The following is a 22,404-nucleotide window of genomic DNA, read 5'->3' as shown; positions in this document are numbered from 1 at the left end:
TGACATTGCAAGAATGTGTACTGCGAATGTTTTCAGTGTATCTGTTTATATTTATATCTACTTATATTTTTGGGTTTTAAAGCAGTAAAGACAGCAGGAAAATTGTATGAGTTTTAAAGATGCATTTTCATTTGCAGTAAGTGCTTCAAGAACAAAATAAAATGAAAAATGCTAGTTGTTTGAAAACAAAAACAGACTTTGCTCAGACATCACGAGGAGGCTTTGGTGTGAGTCTTTATGATAGATGTGTAGATAGTTTACTGGTAGTATTCTCACATCTCCACATTTGATTTAGGCCAGGTGTTTAGGCTGGATATCATCTTTGATGGAACCCTGTCAGGGATTTGTGTCTCTTCCAACCTCGAATCATGTGTTAGACTAATGAGTTAATCACTATATTATATCTTATTAAAAACAAATAAAGCTGAAATCGGTTCAGGTCCACACTGGGGCATGAAAGTGGGCGGGGCACATGAAATTTGATTCACCAAAAAAAGAAAAACAAAACACGGAAACAGTCTTCTATTACGTCCGCTACTCAGCGATAAGACTAGAGCGCTCGCGTGGGACGTTATTCAACTTTGTTCGTTCAAGGAAGAAATTATAACCATGAGTGGAAGGGGCAAGGGAGGCAAAGGACTCGGAAAAGGAGGCGCCAAGCGTCACCGTAAAGTTCTCCGCGATAACATCCAGGGAATCACCAAACCCGCCATCCGCCGTCTCGCTCGCCGTGGCGGAGTGAAGCGCATCTCGGGTCTGATCTACGAGGAGACCCGCGGTGTGCTCAAGGTGTTTCTGGAGAACGTGATCCGTGACGCCGTTACTTACACCGAGCACGCCAAGAGGAAGACCGTGACCGCCATGGACGTGGTGTACGCTCTGAAGAGACAGGGCCGCACTCTGTACGGCTTCGGCGGTTAAACTCATCCACACCAACTGAAACAATAAAACGGCTCTTTTAAGAGCCACACACCTCTCTACAAGAGCTTTATTCTTTGATGTTTCCTATCCTGTTAACCTTTTGATTCCCAACTATGACAATGAAAAGGGATTTGGTTAACTAGTCTCACTAGTAAATCAAAGGCATGTGGTAGTTACTAGTGATGTGCGATACCACTGATTTCCTTTCCGATTTGATACCAAGTAATATTCAGGGTGGTATCGATGATACTGATCCGATACCGATACTTTGTACAAAAAATTTTATTTATTGTATCTCAAATCATAGCGTCATAATGATTACAGGACATCAGATTACTTGTTCTTATCACTTAATAATGCAGAGTTCATCATATAGAAATTAAAAAAAACTGAAGTTGTGCACTATTTGAACATGTTGCCTGCCTGCAGCACTAAAGGACTCCGTGAGAAACGTCCGTCTCGCCCTAGCAGTACCTGTCCCTCTCCTCCTCTTCAGTTCACCTCAACATACACTGTCATATTCTGTGATATGATTTACTCTGAGGTGTTTGACAAGGTTAGTGATGTTGCCACAACCATACATGCCAAACCTCCCGATTTTCCCGGGAGAATCCCGAATTTCAGTGCCCCTCCCGAAAATCTCCTGGAGCCGCCATTCTCCTGAATTTCTCCCGATTGTCCACCCGGACAACAAAATTAAAAAACCATATTGCAGAATTCATAGCGTGGCCCAGCCAATTCCAGTTTCCAACAATGGCGGTAGCGACTTAGTTTTAATATTACTCTTATTTCTCTTTCTGGGTCGCAAAAAAACTTTTAACATATTTTCAGGTAAGAATGAAGCTGTGTAAACTTCAAATATCTGAGCCGACCGACACATCGTTTTCAAACCCCGCGGTCTTTCGCTACTCAGGTTAAACATGATATATAAGTCACTTTGATAACTTAAAAATGTTATTGTTTGGCTTTTTCAGTGTTTTATTTGTTCGTGAGTAAATCGATTTGGCTGAGATTAAAGTTATTAGATTAGATTAAATTTAACTTTATTAATCCCTCGCGAGGGTTCCTCTGGGGTTTTCACACAGCTGAATAAACGTCAAACAGAAAACTAATTAAACAAAGTGTGAGACGGTCGAGAGTTTACGTCAGCACCTGGTTATATTTTAGATAGCAACGAGCAGACGGCTGATTTTCACTCCACCGAGGGAGCTCGTGACGTACTACCTGGCTGTCTTTAGACCACGAAGGCCGGGTCCTCAGGTGGAAGCAGCCTCTGAATTTGGACACCCCCGCTGTTTCCGGGCCGGCCAATAATAACGGTGACATTTAACGTATTTTATCCGATGAATAAACACTGTGAAATGTATTTATCACCCCCAACAGCCCTTTTGAATGTCTCCCTAATTCTGAGGTCTCAAGGTTGGCAAGTATGGCCACAAAACCTCAGTTTTTGCCACATGTATCGCAAACCACGTCTCAGTGGTTTGTGGAGGTAAAGTATGTCCGCACAATTATGCTCAGCCATTGTCGTGAGTGCGCACGCCAAGGGGCTGCGAGACATTTATACAGCCGTATTTCGCACATGACTATGAAAGGCAGAAGAGGAAGTAGTTCCTTTGAATGTGGAATATCCGAATGTTATAGTTTCTTTCCACTGTGTTCCTGTTAATGATAAACTACAAATTTACCCTAAATTACTAAAATATCGATACTTCAATGTGAGAATCGATTCTACAACATAAATGACTGGTATCGGAGGAATCGATATTTCAGGATCGATCCGCACATCACTAGTAGTTACAAAGATTATCAAGGGGTCACTTGGCATGGTTGTCTCTGAACCTTCAGCCTTTGAGTATGAAAAACATTTGTGTAACAAGGCAAATATAAGCAGTGACATGTTTTTCTTTAAGCCACACACCAAGGAAGGATAGCTTCAGTGTATTGTCTGCTAAAACTGATCAGTTCAAAATACCATCATGAAAATTGTTGTCACGTGTTTTGTGGCTTTATCAAAGGATAGAATCAGGACTTTATTTATTCCCATGGGGGCAAATAACATACAACAGAGCAGCATAGCGTTGAAGATAGACCTGGCATAAACAGGCAATAAGAGTGAGATAATAAATACACAAATTACAGTTTTGAAATTAAAATGACTGAAAGGTGAATAAATAACTGAGTAAAGTGTCGGCAGTATAAAAAGAGTGTAGTTTATGGGTGTGGGGAAATGGTCTTATCTGTTTGAGTTAAAAAGCAGAGTGGCTTTGGGGACAAAGGTGGCTCTCCTCCTTTCAGTCCTGCAGGAAATGCAGCGGAGGCGTCGCCCAGAGGGGAGCCATTGAAATGCGGAGTGAAGAATGTGAGAGGGGTCGTTGATGATTTTGGCTGCCTGTCTAAGGGCCTGTTGGCTGAAAACCTGTGCCAGAGTTCTGACAGGCAGGCCAATGATTTTAGAGCACACTGATGCAGTGTGCTGCAGTCTGTTCCTGTATGAAGGCTGAGGGAGTGGAACCAGCAGGTGATGGAGAAGGTCATGATGCTTTCCAGGAAGGCATAGTAAAAAAGTCATCATGGTGGTTGTGCTGACTCCAAAGGAGTTGAGTTTCCCAAGGAGGTATAGCTGTTGGTGGCACTTCTTGAGAATCTCCTCAGTGTTGGCAGAGAATTTCAGAAGGTTGTCAAAGATGGTTCCCAGGTATTTGTAACTCAACTACCTCCACTGGCTTCCCGTGGATGGTGGTGGTGATTGAAGCAGCCAGATCCCTCTGCCTACTGGAGAAGGTCACCACCATCTCTTTGGTTTTGCTCACGTTCAATTCAATTTTGGTGCTGTCACACCACTCTACAAACTCCTGCAGAGCGGCCCGTGGTGTTGTGAGGGGATACAAAATTAACGCATATATAGAATAATTAAACAACAATGATCTCTGGTTCAAATTCACAAAGATGGTGGTGGCACTTATGTTATAAGTTGTTGCTGGAAATTCAAAGGATACTCATTTTGAGGCAGCATCTTTTTTTAAAGCCTTTATTTTCAAGTTACATGGCAATTTACATCAAAGCACATGTCAAGACATAACAATTTGCAACACAAACACAGAAAGAATAGAGATAAAAAAACATACTCAAAATTATTTATCTATTCATATGTTTAAAAGAGCCCAAGGTAAAGGACTATTGTTCTTCTGTTTTCTCATCCTCAGATCTGGAAAAATGTTTTTACCAACAGCCTCACTGCTAATCATTTTTTTGTTTCCCAACCACTTTAGTTCTTGTTTTCCAAATGTGGGTATTAATAATACACATGATTAACCAGAAAAGCCATCTTTTACTCTCAAGCATTTTTCTGACTTTATAGCTTTTATGTTGTTATCAATGTCAAATCCCACCCTAGCCATTTGTTGTCTAATTTCTGTTGTTCTATAACAAGATCACAGCAGATGTTCCAATGTTTCATCCCCAGCACACTGTGACTTTGGACATTTCTTAGTAGTAACGTAGAAGCTTCAATGGACTACTGCTCTAAAGCAGTGAAAGAGCAACCCTGATCCACCTTAAATATATGAATACATAATCTTTTAGGACGTGTTGCGATGCAGCAAGTAAGTAAAGGATTATATTTGTACTTTTTTTTTTCTCTGATTAGAAATTGTACTACATATTTCTTTCATTTTGATTTCCCATGAAAGCTGGACACAAACATATGTGGTTTGATAAATCAGAACATGAACAACTAACAACAAAGCAGCACAAATTCTCTTATGTCCCAAATACCTCTCTGTTTCCCTAAAACACTGCATAAATGTCATGAAATCTGCTTTCTCAGCATCACTGAAAAAGACGAGCCGCATTTCATAGGTTCAAACCGACTTCCCACCACCACTTTCATGTGTTAAAAAAACATAAATTACTGAACTTCAATAACTTAGTGAAACTTAAAAGAGTGTGTTTAATATATAAAGTCTTACACTCCCTTGCTCCACCACCACTAAAGCAGTTCATTAGGCATAAAGAAAGCTCAGACAGGACCACTCGAGCTACAATCCGAGGAGACTTGTTTATACCCCACAGACGGACAGCATTTGGGCAGAATGTCCTCTCTGTCAAGAGAGGCCATCTGTGGAACAGTCTTCCTCGACCTATTAGAGAATGCTCTACATTCAATTTGTTTAAGGCAAAGGTTAAAAACTGTATGAGTGTGCGATCATGTATGAGTTGTATAGTTTTAATGTTTTATTTGGGAACAGAATGGCGTGTATGTGTAAGTTTGGTGATGGAGTTTTTATTATGAATGAATGATGAATTTTTATGAATTATTATATCTATTTTTATGCTTAAGGACAACAGATGGAATTTAGCCCTTGGCTATAATCTGGTATGTTTACATTCATTTATTTTTTCTTTTTTTACATTTATGTTCATTAACATGCACTGTCCTAAATTAATTAATAAATTAAACAGAGGGCTGTTGCCGAGGTTTCCTTTACTTTACATTGTGCAACTGCCAGCAACTTTTCACCCACTAAAGAAAGGGAGCAACAGCTCGACCAATGACAGGCGGGGATCTGCACAGCCTTATTTGCATACAGCGGAAATAAAAGAGAGCCGCTCTGTGCTGACGGGCACATTCTCTGCTGTGAAGAAGCAAAGGAGGAAAATGCCTGAACCCGCCAAGTCCGCGCCCAAGAAGGGCTCTAAGAAAGCCGTGACCAAAACCGCCGGCAAGGGCGGCAAGAAGAAGAGAAAGACCAGGAAGGAGAGCTACGCCATCTACGTTTACAAGGTGCTGAAGCAGGTGCACCCCGACACCGGCATCTCCTCCAAGGCCATGAGCATCATGAACTCGTTTGTTAACGACATCTTCGAGCGCATCGCCTCTGAGGCCTCCCGCCTGGCTCACTACAACAAGCGCTCCACCATCACCTCCAGGGAGATCCAGACCGCCGTGCGCCTCCTGCTGCCCGGTGAGCTGGCCAAGCACGCCGTGTCCGAGGGCACCAAGGCTGTGACCAAGTACACCAGCTCCAAGTAAACTGCAGCTCTACTGCACCCACCCAACGGCTCTTTTCAGAGCCACCCACTTCTTCTGAAGAGCACCTCCGAATGAGTGAGGAGAATTTAAAAAGCTACTAAGTATAAAATCACTAACTGAAATAGAATTCAACATAGAATAGAATAGAATAGAATTCAACTTTATTGTCATTGCACAGGTACAGGGCAACGAAATGTCATTTACTCATTAAAAGTAGGAACAATTGGAAACACAGTTTTTGCAAATAAGGTATACACAATTGCTGTGCTTATACTGTTTCACTTATAAAAGTAAAGGTTAGAGTGGTGTTAAACATAAGGTCTAGTAGCAATTATCATGCTAAGACTGGGTTCAGCCCACAGGACAGTTTTGGAAAACCTGCAGGGTGTATGTCCCAAAAAAGATGACGCTTTTGTGGCCTGATATGTAAAACAAGTTTCACAATCTTCTGCTCGGTCGCAACTAGCGATGTGTCGAATCACCATTTAAACGTTGTTCTTTGTGTTGTGTATGTAACAGTCTTCCCACATACATCGCACACAGCATCATTTCTATGCTGAATGTAAATACATGATCTGTGAACAAAGTCAAGTTTGCGTGTTTTGTGTCTGGGCTTCTTATTGGCTGCACTCTTGTGGAGGCGTAGCACACACATGAATAAGAGGCGGAAGGCAATTGTAGTCCCTACTAACAAGGTACTGCCCACTATCTTCCCTAGATATTTATTTTTTCATATGGGAATTGATCCTGCAACATGAAACTATGGTATTGGAAGTATTGATAGTTCAGGATCGCCCCTCAGTCAGTGAGTGAGACGGTAGACAACTGTGAGGAGGAGAGGAGAGCCGGCTCTCTGAAAACAGCCGAACTTTCCATCAGTAGTCGCAACTGTGGTTTACTGTTTTCCAAGTGCGTTAAATAATCCACATGACAAACAAGAACAAACTTTTACTGTAAGTAAAATGCCTTCAGAATATAAGACATGAACATGTCAACTTGTATCAAGTTAGAACTACAACAGGAAAAACTGCGCTTTGGCAGTAAAACCGGTTTGACTTGGATCGCATTTAAAACCAAAGCAGGATCAAGATAAGCCTGTCTATCACTATTTTTCTTTACACTGGTTTGAATATCACTGTAGTGATATGTTGTTTCCGTGACATAAAAGTATTATATTTTACAATAATATATTATATGATATTTATTATTATAAAATTAAACATGTAAGACATGAATCCTTAAAATAACTACGTTATACAGAAGCCCAATAAAGGATTTTAAACAAAGGTCCATCCAGGCTGTGTTTATATTATTAACTAAACTAATTAATAATGACGGCCGTTGTAATTTATTGTTCTAAAATTAGTCTTTAATATTTTTTAAACGTACTTTTAATCTCGTATCCATAAAGGCGCGCATTTCAACAGCTTGAAGGGAGTGGTTTCCTTTAAATTCAAATTCAACTTCTCTTGGTCCAATAGCTGGGCTGATCCCGAACACGCGGGATACTTGTCTGAACCAATCAGCGCTACCCTAGCTCTGCCTGTTCCAATATAAGCGCGCGAGTCACCCCGCTGAAGTATTCGTCTTTTGCTGAGAAGACAAGTGACTCGCATAAGGAAGAAAATGGCCAGGACCAAGCAAACTGCTCGTAAATCCACCGGAGGAAAAGCTCCCAGGAAGCAGCTCGCTACCAAGGCTGCGCGTAAGAGCGCTCCAGCCACCGGAGGCGTGAAGAAGCCCCATCGTTACAGACCTGGTACCGTTGCTCTGAGGGAGATCCGCCGCTACCAGAAATCCACCGAGCTGCTGATCCGTAAGCTGCCATTCCAGCGCCTGGTCAGAGAGATCGCTCAGGACTTCAAGACCGACCTTCGCTTCCAAAGCTCAGCCGTCATGGCTCTGCAGGAGGCTAGCGAGGCTTACCTGGTCGGTCTGTTTGAGGACACCAACCTGTGCGCCATCCATGCCAAGAGGGTCACCATCATGCCCAAAGACATCCAGCTGGCCCGCCGCATCCGCGGAGAGAGGGCTTAAACTGTTCTGAGACCAGTTTACACAAAACACAACGGCTCTTTTAAGAGCCACACATCTTCAGTAAGAGAATGAGATTTCTTTTATTCATACTGCACTAGGTTATAACTCATGTTTCAACAACATTTTATCAGCTTGTCTGAAGCCTTATGTCACCCAGTGTTTACAGACTGGGAGCCAATTGAAATGAATTAATTACATAAGTGAAACTTCCATTACTTAATATTCAAGTTTTGTGATTGATGCTTATGACAAATATCTTAAGATAGCCAAGAAAAAAGGTTGAGTGTTTGTAGTTTTAAGAACCAGACCTAGTGAAGTTAATTTGTTAATACTTTACATGGCTGTAGCATGACTACTTGTCTGCAAAGGCTGATCCTGCAGGAAGGATGAAAAAGGAAAGTCTAAGCTATGCAAGTGGCAGTGAGTCTGTCAGAAGTTGCCCCACAAGCTATGTTGGTTTTTGGTGAATATGATGGAATGTATCAAAAGTACCAATATATACCGAGTTGCATTTTTTACCCTTTTAGTAAGACTGTGTGCATGCAGTTATCATTAGTGATGTGTGGATCGATACCGATTCCTCCGATACCAGTCATTTATGTTCTAGAATTGATTCTCATATTAAAACATCGATATTTTAGTAATGTAGGGTAAATTTGTAGTTTATCATTAACAGCAAACTATATCATTTGGATTGTCTACATTGGAAGGAACTACTTCCTCTTCCGCCTTTAATAGTCATGTGCGAAATACGGCTGTATAAATGTGTCGCAGCCCCACTCACAACAATGGCTGGGTGTAAATGGAGTAATGTGCGGACGTATTTTACCTCCACAAACAGCCAAGATGCGGTTTGTGAGACATGTGGCAAGAAAGTGAGGTGTTGTGGCAACACCATTTACCTCGTCAAACACCTCAGAGTAAATCATATCACAGAATATGACGAGCGTATGTTGAGGCGAACTGACCGACAGGTGCTGCTAGGGCAAGACAGACGTCTCTCGAGGAGTCCTTTAGTGCTGCAGGCAGGCAACATGCTCAAATGGTATACAACTTCAGTTTTCTGTATGATAATTCTGCATTATTAAGTGATAAGAACAAGTAATCTGACGTCCTGTAATCATTATGAAGCTATAATTTGAGGTACAATAAAAGATACAGTAAAAAAAAGTTTTTGCACAAAGTATCGGTATCGGATCAGTATCTCCGATACCACCCTGAATTATACTTGGTATCGGATTGGAAAGAAAATCAGTGGTATCGCACATCACTAGTTATCATTTCTTCTAAAAAAACCCCGCTAAAATAAAGATAACGCTAAAACAAATTGCACAACAACGTGTGTACAAATTTCCTGCTCCGTCTTGGCCTCAGGATGTATAGAGGCAAGAATCAAGTGCACCCAAAAGGACTTATTAGCCCTCTTCGTGCTCAGCACGAACAGGGAGAGTGAGAGACTAACAGAGCTGCAGTAGAGCATCACATATGGTCAATGGTAACTTGATTGTCCCCAGTAGGAAATTGATTTGCAGTCTGTCTGTACAGAGAGACAAAAACAGCCCAAATTTTATCATTAAAAAAGTGCAATGTGCAGTGGCAACACCCTTATGGTTTAGTACAACAGCAGCTGGTATAAAAGAGACACTCTTTGTCTTCACTGCAGGCACTTTATACCAACGACCTGAGGGAAGCAGCTGAAAATCATTAAAGAGAGGACGCTCTGAGCATAACATGACAGAGGTTGCCTTCCTCAGCACCTTTAGCAACTTTAAGACCAAGGTCATTGTTACTACGGGACTCAAAAGTCACAACATAAATGTAAAAGTTTTAGAAACCCATGGATTTTATTCTAAGTTACTTAATAAATTGTTGCAACCCAAAGAGCATATAAGCAATAATTTTATATCTCTACAAAGTCAGCTTCAGGTGTTCCTTCATCTTACCAGGTGTATCAATTAGCAGTTAAATCAAGGTAACACCTGAAGAGTATTGCAGGGGTGTTGAACTCCAGGCCTCGAGGGCCGGTGTCCAGCAGGTTTTAGATAACACCATGGGTCAACACACCTTAATCAATTGATTAGTTCATTAGTAGGCCTCTGGAGAACTTCGGCTGTATCCCAATTCAGGGTCTGCAGCCTTAAAGTACGCAGCCTCACCGGTCCTCAAGGGCCGCGTACTCAAAGACCGCTAAGGCCGGAAGTGCGAGGCTTGTGAAATGGGACGGTCTAGCCTCCGTCACGCTGCCCAGGTTGCTTAGCAACCATGATAGCTGGAAACATGTGGTTGACAGAAATGAAGGAGAACATATTTTGTCCGTTTGTTTGTTTCTACATGAGCTTTGTGTGATTTAATAAGTATCTGAGGCTGAGACCACAGGACTGTAAAACATGATTGTTGGGCTTCATTTCTGTACTGAACAGTCATTTAAGATTAGTTAGTAAATAACAATTAGCTAATGTTGTTCATGAGACTAAAGTCATCTCACTGTGGTAATGTAAATATAATATCACTTCTATTGTCACATCACATGTGCAGGTACACTGGTACAGCACATGTGAGTGAACTCTGTGTCAAATACTGAGCTTCAGTAAAGATTCAAGTTGCAGCTATTTATATGTCCTATCACCTTAAATCTTCACTCAAAGACACTCAAGTATCTTTGACAGTGTATCTATAGATGTATTATATATAAGAGACAAATATTGTTCCTTCAGTATGTTGGCATTATCACATTTGGCTCAATGCTTACATATATGTGTAAAAAACAAAATGTACGAGCTGTGATAACTGTTTCTGATAGAATGAAGAGTAGACTGATATATGAAATATTCCTTTATTGGGTGAGAAAATCAGACCATGTCATAAGTGCTTTAAGTCATACAGAATAGATATCAGAGCCTTAAACAGGCTGACTTCTGCTAAATGGGTCAAACTGGGCAGAAAGTCTACAAACACATAACATCCTTATAGAATATGATGTAACACTATAGATCAACTTACCTCAGAATATATAAAGCATATAAACAATTACAGCAATATGACTTTAATTATCCACAAAATCATCACATTCTCTGTAAGATTAAGGTCGACTATTGTATTATTATATTTTAAAGGCTTTAAAAACAAATTAATGCTGAACGTACAAACATCGCTAATGGCAAATAACTTTGCCGACATGTGGCCAACAGTAATGTTTTAATGTTCCTTATTATTAAACATTTGCACATAAATAAGTGATATAATATTCAGTACTTACTTTTATCAGTTTACTCTTCGGCCGCTCCGCTTCTGCCGTCTGCAGCAAAATTATCCGCACCGACTGCCGCGCTATGAATTGTGGGATATGTTGGGCCACGAAGTCTACACTGCCACAGCCTTAAAATTCAGGGAAATGAAGGACGCATGTGAGGGCCGCATTTCGAGCAGCCTTTGAATTGGCGCTCTGACGTAATCGGCCTTAAAATGCAGCCTTTAAGGCTGCAGACCCTGAATTGGGATACAGCCTTCAAGACATGTTGAGGAGGCCATTTAGCCATTTCAATCAGCTGTGTTGGATCAAGGACACATCCTAAACCACGACATTGGCCTTCGAGGCCTGGAGTTCGAGACCTGTGTATTAGAGCATAAGAACAAATTTAAACCTCCCATTATCCTTATTGTATTGTATTTAGTTAGCACAAGTTGGAAATGTTTTATTTAAACATCATTTATTTGGACTTTACATGGAAACCTGGTAACCTGCACAGTTTATTGTTGTTTTTAAGACTACCAATATAAGAGAGAACACAGTGTTTGTCTATCTATAGATTGATAGACTGCTAGATACACATAGATAAATATAGATAAATATTCTCACACAGGCTCAAACACCTGTTAAAGTGAGATAAGATTGAATGCCTGATTAAGTACTGAGGTACAAATTTAAAACCTTTGTTGGTTTGATGTTATTACTGACTCCCTGATGCTATTTTAGGTCATGGTGATAAATAATGTGTGTGATCTAAATGATGAGAATCAGTGTTAGGAATTTTAAAAATACACTGGACTAAATGTGACTGTTCAGAGCTGTTTTCGAGCTAGAATATAACAGAAGAGAAAAGAAATATGCTTTCTGGTCCCTCATTGGGGAAATTCCAGTTTTCCAACTGCAAAGTAAGGTGAAGAGTCCCGTTTCATACACAAGTAAAGAATATATATATATATAGAAATATATAATATTTCTATATATTAACACATTTAGGGTAATATTTTCTTATATTTCCTTGTATAGAGTTGAATTAAACAACTTAATATGTATTTTGGAGTTACTGTTATATATTTCAGTATTTCCAGGATGAATTACTAAAATCGTTTATAAGCATATCAGTTTGTACAGTATAAAACGGAAGTTAAATGTGAGGTTTGACGTCATCCCTAATCTGATTGGACGCTGTTTCTCACGATCTCGATAACCAATGAGCGAACAGCTGAAGTAGTATATAAAGCTGGTATTGAAGGCGTGTGAGTTATACTTTTCTCCTGTCAATAAAAGAGAAAACAAACAAGATGTCGGGACGTGGAAAAACCGGAAAAGCGAAGGCGAAGCCGAAGACTCGTTCCAGCCGCGCTGGACTGCAGTTTCCCGTCGGGCGTGTCCACAGGCTGTTGAGGAAGGGTAACTATGCTGAGCGTGTTGGTGCCGGCGCCCCGGTGTACCTCGCAGCTGTGCTAGAGTATCTTACTGCTGAGATCCTGGAGCTGGCTGGGAACGCCGCCCGTGACAACAAGAAGACCAGGATCATCCCCCGCCACCTGCAGCTGGCCGTCCGCAATGACGAGGAGCTGAATAAGCTTCTGGGCGGAGTGACGATCGCTCAGGGCGGCGTGCTGCCCAACATCCAGGCCGTGCTGTTGCCCAAGAAGACTGAGAAGGCCAAATAAAATCCCACGACCACCTTTAATAATCTAAAGGCTCTTTTAAGAGCCACTCACAACCTCAAAGAGCAGCGTTTTCCTAGATTTAAGTAGTGCAACATCATAGTAAACAACAACGGTGTGTTCAGTTTTACACTGCCAAATTGTACATGTTAAATTGATAACTTGACTCCGATTTTAAAGCCACAATATGTTTACATGCTGTATGTGCTCACGCTGATGTACGACTAGCATAAAAGCTAATGTAACTCCACTCGGTCAGCATAGGCTGACTTGCGAGTTTGCTTGCACCAGGGGTCAGGGGTTCTCTATTACGTCCGCAGATCACTCATAAAGACGGAGTCCGCTCCTGTGACTTTCATTCGACGTTCTTCGTTCAAAGAAGAAACCGTAACCATGAGTGGAAGGGGCAAGGGAGGCAAAGGGCTCGGAAAAGGAGGCGCCAAGCGTCACCGTAAAGTTCTCCGTGACAACATCCAGGGAATCACCAAACCCGCCATCCGCCGTCTTGCTCGCCGTGGCGGAGTGAAGCGTATCTCGGGTCTGATCTACGAGGAGACCCGCGGTGTGCTCAAGGTGTTCCTGGAGAACGTGATCCGTGACGCCGTCACTTACACCGAGCACGCCAAGAGGAAGACCGTGACCGCCATGGACGTGGTGTACGCTCTGAAGAGACAGGGCCGCACTCTGTACGGCTTCGGCGGTTAAACTCATTCACACCAACTGAAACAACCAAACGGCTCTTTTAAGAGCCACACACCTCTCTTTAAGAGCTTTGTTCTAATACGATGTACTGTTCATAATATGGCAACAGAAGAAATCTCGCATTTCGGACATTCTTTATTCAGCAAATCAAGATTATGTTAAACTATAACTGGTTCAGACACTTGCATTTTGTTTTTTTTTTTTTTTGTCTTTAAGCTGTAGCATTAAATTGTTTAATCCAGTCAAAAAGGGAACTTGTGTGTAAACATCATCCTCTGAAGGAGAAATTATTTCTCTGCAAGTACAAACTCTGTTCTTACAATCTTGGTATCAAAATAAAGCTTAAAATTAAAAGCTAAAATTTCATCAGAGGTCTAAATATTGAAGCAGATATTATTGTGTCAAATTTACTGAGACTGGAACACAAAGTAAGATTTTATCCTCGCCTAATTATTTTTTTAATTTTTAGCATATAACCCTTTGAAAAATATGCCTCAGATCACATTTGGTTCCAGAAATTCAGTAACCAACATGTAAACATCTGTGCAAAGATTCATGTTTTTAAAGTGAAACAGTGAAAAATTACAGCGCTGTCAAGACATGAATATCCAGACGTTGTACAAAAATGTCCAATTTTGGCACACAATTGGACACCATGCCAGTTGATTTTTTTTAGGTATTAAAGAGCAAAATTAATAAATTTTATTAACAGGCCTAAACATGCTTTTTTTTTTTTTTTTTTTTTATAAAATATATTTTGGAAGAATTAACCACACATTTACATGGTAATGGCCCTTTTCTGCAGCGCGCATAGAGCGTTTGATTGGCCTCTGGCCCTTTAAACTCCGAGGGGCTGTAACTTTGGTTTCTTTTGGTCAATTTGCGTGATTGACACCTCTTTTTAATCGTTTGAGCCAATAGATTTATAGCAATGATGCCACGTTCAACCAATCAGACGTTGTGATGCCAAAACCCACGTGGGCCCATGTGGCGTCTGTTCAGTCACGTGTCTGTAGGTGGGCCTAAAATGGAGGTTGTTGACAGAAAACTGCTCAGATGCGGCTAGGTAGTCGTTGTAACTACTGTTAGTCACGTGGTTACCGGCTACCAGCGAAAATACTGGAGGAAATCAGGACGGTAAGCCAATTTCTGTCTTAGCGCATTTGCACCGCTGTGTGTTTTTGTGGTCTTCTTTTGCGGGTCATTCAGTAAATTTTGGTCTGATCGTGGTGAAACTTGGTGTGTGGAGTCAGTGATAGCTCTGGAAGCTAACCAGCCTATCTTTAGCCGGTTACACAAAGTCTGAAGAATTTCTGGTTCGGTTTTGTTTAACTGTTAATTATGTAACTGCTCGTTTAATCACGGCTTGTTTTCGGTGTGTTTGGTGGTTGTAGAAATGGTTTATATGACATTTTAGCTGAGATTCTGAGGTTTCTGTGGATACCACACATGTCTGGATTTATATTTCTCAACCCCCGTTATAACCATTAAACGTGATCTCCTCCTTTTTGCCCCCGGTACCGGGGGCGTGGGGCTTAAGTGGTTAAATAATAATAACTGGATGTCTATTATAGAAAAAAGGTAATTTCAGAGACACTATATTCATAAATCTGGAAAAACTCAAGGGAAAAAAGCAGCTGCATTTTAGTTATTATTATTATTAGTAGTAGTAGTAATATTACCTATGCTTATTATATACCTGTGATATTTATATTTAAATGTGAATAGAATAGAATTCAACTTTATTGTCATTGCACATGTCACAGGTACAAGGCAACGAAATGCAGGTTGCATCCATCCAGAAGTGCTTTAGCCATGATATAGATATATTACAAATATATATTAGCAATAATATAGATATGTAAGTATATTACAGAAATGGGTATATTATGGTATGTTATAATGTACATGGTATGAGGGTATGTTATGAATATGCTACAACTATAAGTATGTACAGGCTGTAGTGAGTACAGGCTATGAACAGGATATGAATAAAAAAACTACACAGAAATCTGAGATATACAGTTATACAGAAATGTGAACTATGCAAGTTATAAACAGTTGTAGAATTAAAAATTATCGTATGTACAGAATGATTATTTACACAGAATTATACAGTAGTGCAGTTAAGACAAGTGAGGTATGTGGATAGTTTCTACAGAGGCTATATAAAGTGCTAGTGGTTGTGAGTGGTGGCTCAGTCCATGTTATTATTGTGTGTATGAGGGTACAGTTGTCCATTGTGTGTATGTGTAGGTCGTTGTGGGTATGTGTATGTGGATAGTCATCGCTTCATAACATGTACTATTAGGTACATAAGCATCACCTCTGAGGCTAAAATTATCAGTGCAAGTCTGAAGCTCATGAGGTTTTAGAAACTCGAAAAGGAATGAGAATACAAAGAAAACTTAGACATAGATGAAAAAATGTGTTGGCTTCTAAAACAGAGAATGGGATACAGAGGGACCTTCAAATGCTTGTCTTCAAGTTGGAGCATCAAATGGCTATTTTTTTCTGTAATTTGTAACATTTCTTTCTGTCATTGCCTTTCTCCACACATTTTCTTTCTTTCTTGTTTTCTTATGAAGCAGAAAGTTGAAAGAGCCCTATAAACCGGCCTGTCTTCTTTAAACCGTCACAACTTCCAATAGGCTTCCAATGTCTTCAAATCGCGGACTCAACAAGGCTCCGAGGGGCTCTTAATAATACAATTGTGTGTTATAATCCCCTGTAATGTTCAGTATTTCTCTCAATTCGTGATAAATGTTCTTAGCAAAAGAAACTTTTAAAGCGAACAGCTCCGGTATGAAGCCTGGCTGTCACCAGCCTCCACCTTCATTAGTGTGTTTGCTGCAGTCACAATATCTTCATTTTATTCCAAACTGACTGCCAGCAGGTGGATGTTTTCACTTTGAATGTGTAAAAGAACATGTGGCTCAGCTGGAAAAGTGATTTTGGTGCAGCTTTACTTGATTTGAAGTCCTTTTATGGGGTAAAAGAAGGGGCGAAGCCGCCAAGCTCCGCTGTGACTCGCCGAGGTTTCGGAGTTTCAGGGAAAAACTGCAATAAGCACCGGGGCTCAGCATGGGCTAAATTTGAAGACACTCGTGTCCGCTTGTCAGCTGCTTTACTGTCAATCCGCATCGATGCTTCTTGAGCTACTTTTTAACGTGTTTATCTGGAAGAGAAAACACAGAACACGTTCACTCAGGCTGCAAGCGAGAGCGCCGCGCTGGATTGAGTCTCCACGGTTCTCATGTTGCATTGAAAAGGCGACTCCTGCTGCGAGTTTCTCATCTCGTCTCTCGGACTCCAGTTGGATCGCGAAAGCAGCAAAGAAAACACAAGAAGGAAAAATGGCAGAAGTAGCACCAGCGCCAGCCGCCGCTCCCGCTAAACCAGCGAAGAAAAAGGCTTCCAAGCCCAAGAAGACCGGCCCTAGCGTCAGCGACCAAATCCTTAAAGTAGTGACCGCTTCCAAAGAAAGGAAAGGGGTGTCACTAGCTGCCCTGAAGAAGGCTCTGGCTGCCGGAGGATATGATGTGGAGAAGAACAACGCCCGCGTTAAGATCGCCATCAAAAGCCTTGTTTCTAAGGGCACTCTGGTTCAGACCAAGGGCACCGGCGCTTCTGGTTCTTTTAAGCTAGGCAAGAAAACCGCAGAGACCAAGCCCAAGAAGCCAGCGAAGAAAGCTGCTCCTAAAGCCAAGAAGCCCGCCGCTGCCAAAAAACCTGCGGCAGCGAAGAAGGCTAAGGCAGCAAAGAAGCCCGCAGCCGCGAAAAAGTCTCCGAAGAAGGCTAAGAAACCAGCTGCTGCCAAGAAGCCCGCCAAGAAAGCCGCGAAGAGCCCTAAGAAGGTCGCCAAAAGCCCGAAGAAGGTGGTCAAGAAGGCGCCCGCAGCCAAGAAATCCCCGGCAAAGAAGGCTGCAAAGCCTAAAGCGAAAAAGACCGCAGCCAAGAAGAAGTAAGCTGTCATCGCTGTTACGTTTGAACTCAAAGGCTCTTTTAAGAGCCACCACAATCCTACAAGAGCCTGTTCCTAAAGCCATCAGTCATACAAATTTATTGCAAGGCATGTATAGCAGACCGTGCCTAAAAATGATGGAGCCTAGAGAGGAATCAAATCTCTTCACATCTGCTATTATATATTAATTAACGAGTTTAATTATTACTTGCGCACACCTGCTAGCATCCTAGTTAAGATTATTTAGCACATCTGGTTTTTAATGCCAACTTTCAAAAATGCAGAAACTGCATGTAAAACTTGCATCATAAAAGGAGCTTCTAGAAATTTAAGCATCTACAAAAGATTACTAACACTAACATTTTTACTTAAGTGCTTACACACAAATTTTGCTATGTGTTTATGCATGCGCGCTGTAAAGTCATTAAAAATCTCCATGGCATACTAGACTCCAGGAAAGTGGCCTCTTGGCTCTGCCCAATTAAAAACTGCTGTCAAGGGCTTTCTATTACGTCCGCACATCAGACAGAGAGTGGTGAGACCTTTATTTGACTTGTTATTGAAACAACTGAGCAAGCTGAAAAGAGGTGTGCTGTGATGCGTAACATGGAATCACGTCTTTATTCTACAGAGAGTAAAGAGTAATATGAGTTAAAGGCAGTTAAGTATAATGAACGTAAATTAGAAAATATTAGCTACAGGTGTAATGAAGGTTTGATGGTGGGCACCAAAGTGAACTAAATAAATACATCCTTAAATAATTAAATGGGTCAAAATATAAATATATAATGAATTAAAATAGGAAATCAATACATTTAATTATTGTGTGTGCTGGGGACATAAGATAAATTTTCATTAAACAGAATGTCCATATAGTGATACATTTATTTTCTTTAGTTTTGCACCCATAGCCTTCCATACAGAACCAGTGTCCAGGCTTGGTTCCTCTGAACAGAGTCCCATGTTCATTGACTTCCTGAGCTACATTGAGTACATCACTGCTTCAGTCCTATAAGGAATTTAAACATTGGCTTGGTTTGTGCTATATTTGGGTGATTTTGTGTGCGAGACAGTGTCTAACATAATAACAGACAGGGAGCAGAAGAAGCAGAATGTCCTCTACGTTCTGCTTTTTTATAAATAAAATCCAGTTCATAAGCAATTCTACCCCCAGGTCTAAATAATTCGATGTTCAAACCACCTGATCAATGTCGCAGAGAATTGTCACATGATATCAAACACAGTGTATCAACTCAGCTGTGCAGAGGCAAACATAATGAAGTAGTTCATTTCAAGTTGTACATTCATGCGCCTCTTCATATTTTTGTCCACCAGAGGGCAGAAAAGCGTTAAAAAGCTTAGAGTAACTAACCCTTCTTCAATACAAGCTTCACTGCTTCGGATACCTTAATTTGGCCACCACTACGCTTAATAATGATGGCAATATTTTGAGCCAACCTTTTAATATTGTCCTTTAAGGGTTAAACTACAACAAATTCATTCTGACTGTTGTCTTCTTATCTCCAAAAGTTGATTCTGTTCATCTGGACATAGCAGTTTGTTGGAGAAACATTTAGTCACTCATCCAAGTGACTTCTTCAGTCTCAGCTGACTGCAGGTTCTTCGCCATCTTACAATGCTGTGATTGCAGCCATTCCCCAACTCTCTGTGAATGGTACTCATGGCCATTGATCAGTGGTCTTTGGTCAGTGGTCATGAGAATTTGCATAATTAAGATTGAGGAACTGACCTCCCAGCCCATTGTTCCTTCACTGGGCTGATTTCAGTCATTATGCAAATGTATGTTTATAAGGTTGGAAACCTGCAGTCAGCTGAGACTGAAGAAGTCACTTGGATGAGTGACAAAACGTTTCTCCCACAAAACGCTACGTCCAGATGAACAGAATCAACTTTTGGAGATTTATTTACCTGGATGATTGAGCATGCATCAAGATGTTTTCTTCTTAATGTGTTTTAATGCTTTGTGTTTTAAATAGTGCTTTATATCCCTAAAATAGTCAGCGATCACTGTCAGCATCTCTGAGTTTTTATTAGAAATTTATTAGCATGTTTTAAAGCTCAGTTTTTAAGAATCTTATGATGTAACTACTGCCAATAAGCCAGACACCAAAGAGTCAGAAAAGAATCACTCTGAGGTCAACAAAGATTTGAATGGGCATGCGAAGCTGAGGATCAGGCAGTTCTCATAGCTAGTAATCAAAATCAAATATTTAAGAAAAAACAAGTGGGAATTTACAGGATGATATCTAGATGATATCTATATATAGTTTAAAATAGACATTATTTATATATTTCCCATATTTATTAGTGTCTACCACCACTATGTCTGGTTGGTGGCTAACCAACCGGACATTGTAAGCTTCAGCTGAGTGTATTTTTTTCTTTTTTTTTTGTTTGGTTCACAAGAGAGGCTTTTTTTTTTTAAATTTTACCACCACTATGTCCGGTTGGTGGCTAACCAACCGGACATAGTGGTGGTAGACAAACAGAACAAGACGGCCGTAGTGATCGATGTAGCGGTTCCGAATGACAGCAACATCAGGAAGAAGGAACACGAGAAGCTCGAGAAATACCAAGGGCTCAGAGAAGAGCTCGAGAGGATGTGGAGGGTGAAGGTAACGGTGGTCCCCGTGGTAATCGGAGCACTAGATGCGGTGACTCCCAAACTAGGCGAGTGGCTCCAGCAGATCCCGGGAACAACATCGGAGATCTCTGTCCAGAAGAGGGCAGTCCTAGGAACAGCAGAGTTACTGCGCAGGACCCTCAAGCTCCCAGGCCTCTGGTAGAGGACCCGAGCTTGAAGGATAAACCGCCCGCAGGGGCGAGTGGGGAAATTATTATTTATATATATATATGTATGTATTATCAAGGTTATTGTTATTGTGCTTTTCAATTAACAAAAATAGTTCTTGGCTTGAAACCAGACATTAATTAAAACAAACACACAAAAAAATGAATAAACATTCATTGTTTACAGGGAAATAGTCTATACAGTGACCTCCTTGGTTGTTTTCTGAACACCGTTGGGTACAGTGCTGGTATCCCTATCTGTAGTTACAGAGACCAGTGGTGTTATCCACAGACTTCACACATGGATTTGGTGAATGCATGGATTATTGTTCCTATAGCATTAATTAAAGCAGTACTTGTAATATTGTGGTTTGCAATGTTGCCTCACGGGATGTTTCTGAGTTTTAATCCATCTACCTGCTGTTTTTCTTTCAGCAATTGCATGTTCTCCCCGTTGTTGCATCCCGCAGTCCAAACACTGGTTAGTTTAATTGGTGATTCTAGATTGACTGTAGCTGTGAATGAGGGTGTCTGTTTCTCTGTGTCAGCTGTGCAGCTCCCCCACAAAGAATAAATGTACAGATGCAGTGAGTGCTGTTCTTCAGCCTGCAAAAGCCATTCATTCATTCTCAGCTATCACACCTCAGACAAAGGAACCCTGGTCAGGGTGTTGGTCGGTCTCAGGATGGGGCTACAGATTGTGTGGAACTAAGTTTAAACGTATGTTTATTTGAGTTGTTTATGATGCTTATGACAATGCTGAAGCTCGGAACTGGGAATCAAACCAGAACGCTGGAGGTTACTTGATGCTTTCATCTTCTTTCCTCTGGTCACTTCTTCAGAGCAAATGTACAGCAGTAACAGTATCAGTGGCACAGGTTTACATTTTTTTTTATTTATGTATTTGTTTATTTATATTAAAAGACTGAGAATCAACCTTTGCATTGTCATGCACAGGACGTAAAATGTTCAACAAATGTTTAACACTTGGTGATGAGATCATATGCAAACTGTAAGCTTTCAAAATTAATAGAAATTAAATTTTTATGACAGGGCGCCACATTTAACTGATTAATTGAACTGATTGAAGGAGGGGGGTGGACTTTTATCTTTTTTGAAGTCTTACAAATCAGAAACTTCCAGCTTTCCTTTTTGGTCTTCCGTGTTTACACGGCACGCCCAATCTTTCGACCAAAGGCAGAGCCTCGACCAATGACAGGCGGGGATCTGCACAGCCTTATTTGCATACAGCGGAAATAAAAGAGAGCCGCTCTGCGCTGACGGGCACATTCTCTGCTGTGACATAGCAAAGAAAGAAAATGCCTGAACCCGCTAAGTCCGCGCCCAAGAAGGGCTCCAAGAAAGCCGTGACTAAAACCGCCGGCAAGGGCGGCAAAAAGAAGAGAAAGACCAGGAAGGAGAGCTACGCCATCTACGTTTACAAGGTGCTGAAGCAGGTGCACCCCGACACCGGCATCTCCTCCAAGGCCATGAGCATCATGAACTCGTTCGTCAACGACATCTTTGAGCGCATCGCCGCTGAGGCCTCCCGCCTGGCTCACTACAACAAGCGCTCCACCATCACCTCCAGGGAGATCCAGACCGCCGTGCGCCTCCTGCTGCCCGGTGAGCTGGCCAAGCACGCTGTGTCCGAGGGCACCAAGGCCGTGACCAAGTACACCAGCTCCAAGTAAACGGCAGCTCTACTGCACCCAAAAAAAGGCTCTTCTCAGAGCCACCCACTTCTTCTAAAGAGCACATGTCCACACACAATTTTAAAGTAACACGAACTGTTGAAAACTGTTTAGTACTTCAAAGTCAAAAGCAAACAGACAAAATCAAGTATTTGTTTTATGTTATAAAACAGCGATTACATCGTGACCAGAAGGGTCTTTATGTCTGACTTCGTTCATGGAGCTTGTATATTTTTCACTGGAGTGAATGCACAATGTTCTGTGTGTGGTGGTTTTTTATTTATTATTTTTTTCCTCCCCTCAGTTGCGTTATACATATACCA

At 41.2% G+C, this 22,404-nt stretch overlaps 7 protein-coding genes across 7 annotated transcripts; all 7 read left to right on the top strand.

Moving 5' to 3' along the window:
* Window positions 1-561: 561 nt before the first annotated feature.
* On the top strand, window positions 562-972 carry LOC148101005 (histone H4). The gene has a single exon (XM_087846932.1). The coding sequence runs from the start codon at window positions 610-612 to the stop codon at window positions 919-921; it is 312 nt and encodes a 103-aa protein (XP_087703058.1). The 5' UTR covers window positions 562-609; the 3' UTR covers window positions 922-972.
* Window positions 973-5,563: 4,591 nt separating this feature from the next.
* LOC148101004 (histone H2B 1/2) lies at window positions 5,564-6,049 on the top strand. The gene has a single exon (XM_087846931.1). It carries the CDS (start codon window positions 5,582-5,584, stop codon window positions 5,954-5,956), a length of 375 nt encoding a protein of 124 aa, XP_087703057.1. The 5' UTR covers window positions 5,564-5,581; the 3' UTR covers window positions 5,957-6,049.
* Window positions 6,050-7,440: 1,391 nt separating this feature from the next.
* On the top strand, window positions 7,441-8,015 carry LOC148101003 (histone H3). Its single transcript, XM_087846930.1, has one exon. The coding sequence runs from the start codon at window positions 7,583-7,585 to the stop codon at window positions 7,991-7,993; it is 411 nt and encodes a 136-aa protein (XP_087703056.1). The 5' UTR covers window positions 7,441-7,582; the 3' UTR covers window positions 7,994-8,015.
* A 4,503-nt stretch (window positions 8,016-12,518) lies between these two features.
* Window positions 12,519-12,934, top strand: LOC102783662 (histone H2A-like). The gene has a single exon (XM_006785155.3). The coding sequence runs from the start codon at window positions 12,539-12,541 to the stop codon at window positions 12,911-12,913; it is 375 nt and encodes a 124-aa protein (XP_006785218.1). The 5' UTR covers window positions 12,519-12,538; the 3' UTR covers window positions 12,914-12,934.
* A 248-nt stretch (window positions 12,935-13,182) lies between these two features.
* Window positions 13,183-14,091, top strand: LOC102783945 (histone H4). The gene has a single exon (XM_006785156.3). It carries the CDS (start codon window positions 13,304-13,306, stop codon window positions 13,613-13,615), a length of 312 nt encoding a protein of 103 aa, XP_006785219.1. The 5' UTR covers window positions 13,183-13,303; the 3' UTR covers window positions 13,616-14,091.
* Window positions 14,092-16,923: 2,832 nt separating this feature from the next.
* LOC102783375 (histone H1-like) lies at window positions 16,924-19,114 on the top strand. Its single transcript, XM_006785154.3, has one exon. It carries the CDS (start codon window positions 16,969-16,971, stop codon window positions 17,578-17,580), a length of 612 nt encoding a protein of 203 aa, XP_006785217.1. The 5' UTR covers window positions 16,924-16,968; the 3' UTR covers window positions 17,581-19,114.
* A 57-nt stretch (window positions 19,115-19,171) lies between these two features.
* On the top strand, window positions 19,172-22,400 carry LOC102783087 (histone H2B 1/2). The gene has a single exon (XM_087847559.1). It carries the CDS (start codon window positions 21,707-21,709, stop codon window positions 22,079-22,081), a length of 375 nt encoding a protein of 124 aa, XP_087703685.1. The 5' UTR covers window positions 19,172-21,706; the 3' UTR covers window positions 22,082-22,400.
* Window positions 22,401-22,404: the final 4 nt, after the last annotated feature.

This window comes from Neolamprologus brichardi, chromosome 10, assembly GCF_056152115.1.
Source record: "Neolamprologus brichardi isolate AB-2024 chromosome 10, ASM5615211v1, whole genome shotgun sequence".
Taxonomy (NCBI): Eukaryota; Metazoa; Chordata; class Actinopteri; order Cichliformes; family Cichlidae; genus Neolamprologus; species Neolamprologus brichardi.
This window is presented reverse-complemented; position numbering and strand designations above follow the sequence as displayed.

Coding starts and splice junctions, on each gene's coding strand:
- LOC148101005 (XM_087846932.1), top strand. CDS start 610: ATGAGTGGAAGGGGCAAGGGAGGCAAAGGACTCGGAAAAGGAGGCGCC.
- LOC148101004 (XM_087846931.1), top strand. CDS start 5,582: ATGCCTGAACCCGCCAAGTCCGCGCCCAAGAAGGGCTCTAAGAAAGCC.
- LOC148101003 (XM_087846930.1), top strand. CDS start 7,583: ATGGCCAGGACCAAGCAAACTGCTCGTAAATCCACCGGAGGAAAAGCT.
- LOC102783662 (XM_006785155.3), top strand. CDS start 12,539: ATGTCGGGACGTGGAAAAACCGGAAAAGCGAAGGCGAAGCCGAAGACT.
- LOC102783945 (XM_006785156.3), top strand. CDS start 13,304: ATGAGTGGAAGGGGCAAGGGAGGCAAAGGGCTCGGAAAAGGAGGCGCC.
- LOC102783375 (XM_006785154.3), top strand. CDS start 16,969: ATGGCAGAAGTAGCACCAGCGCCAGCCGCCGCTCCCGCTAAACCAGCG.
- LOC102783087 (XM_087847559.1), top strand. CDS start 21,707: ATGCCTGAACCCGCTAAGTCCGCGCCCAAGAAGGGCTCCAAGAAAGCC.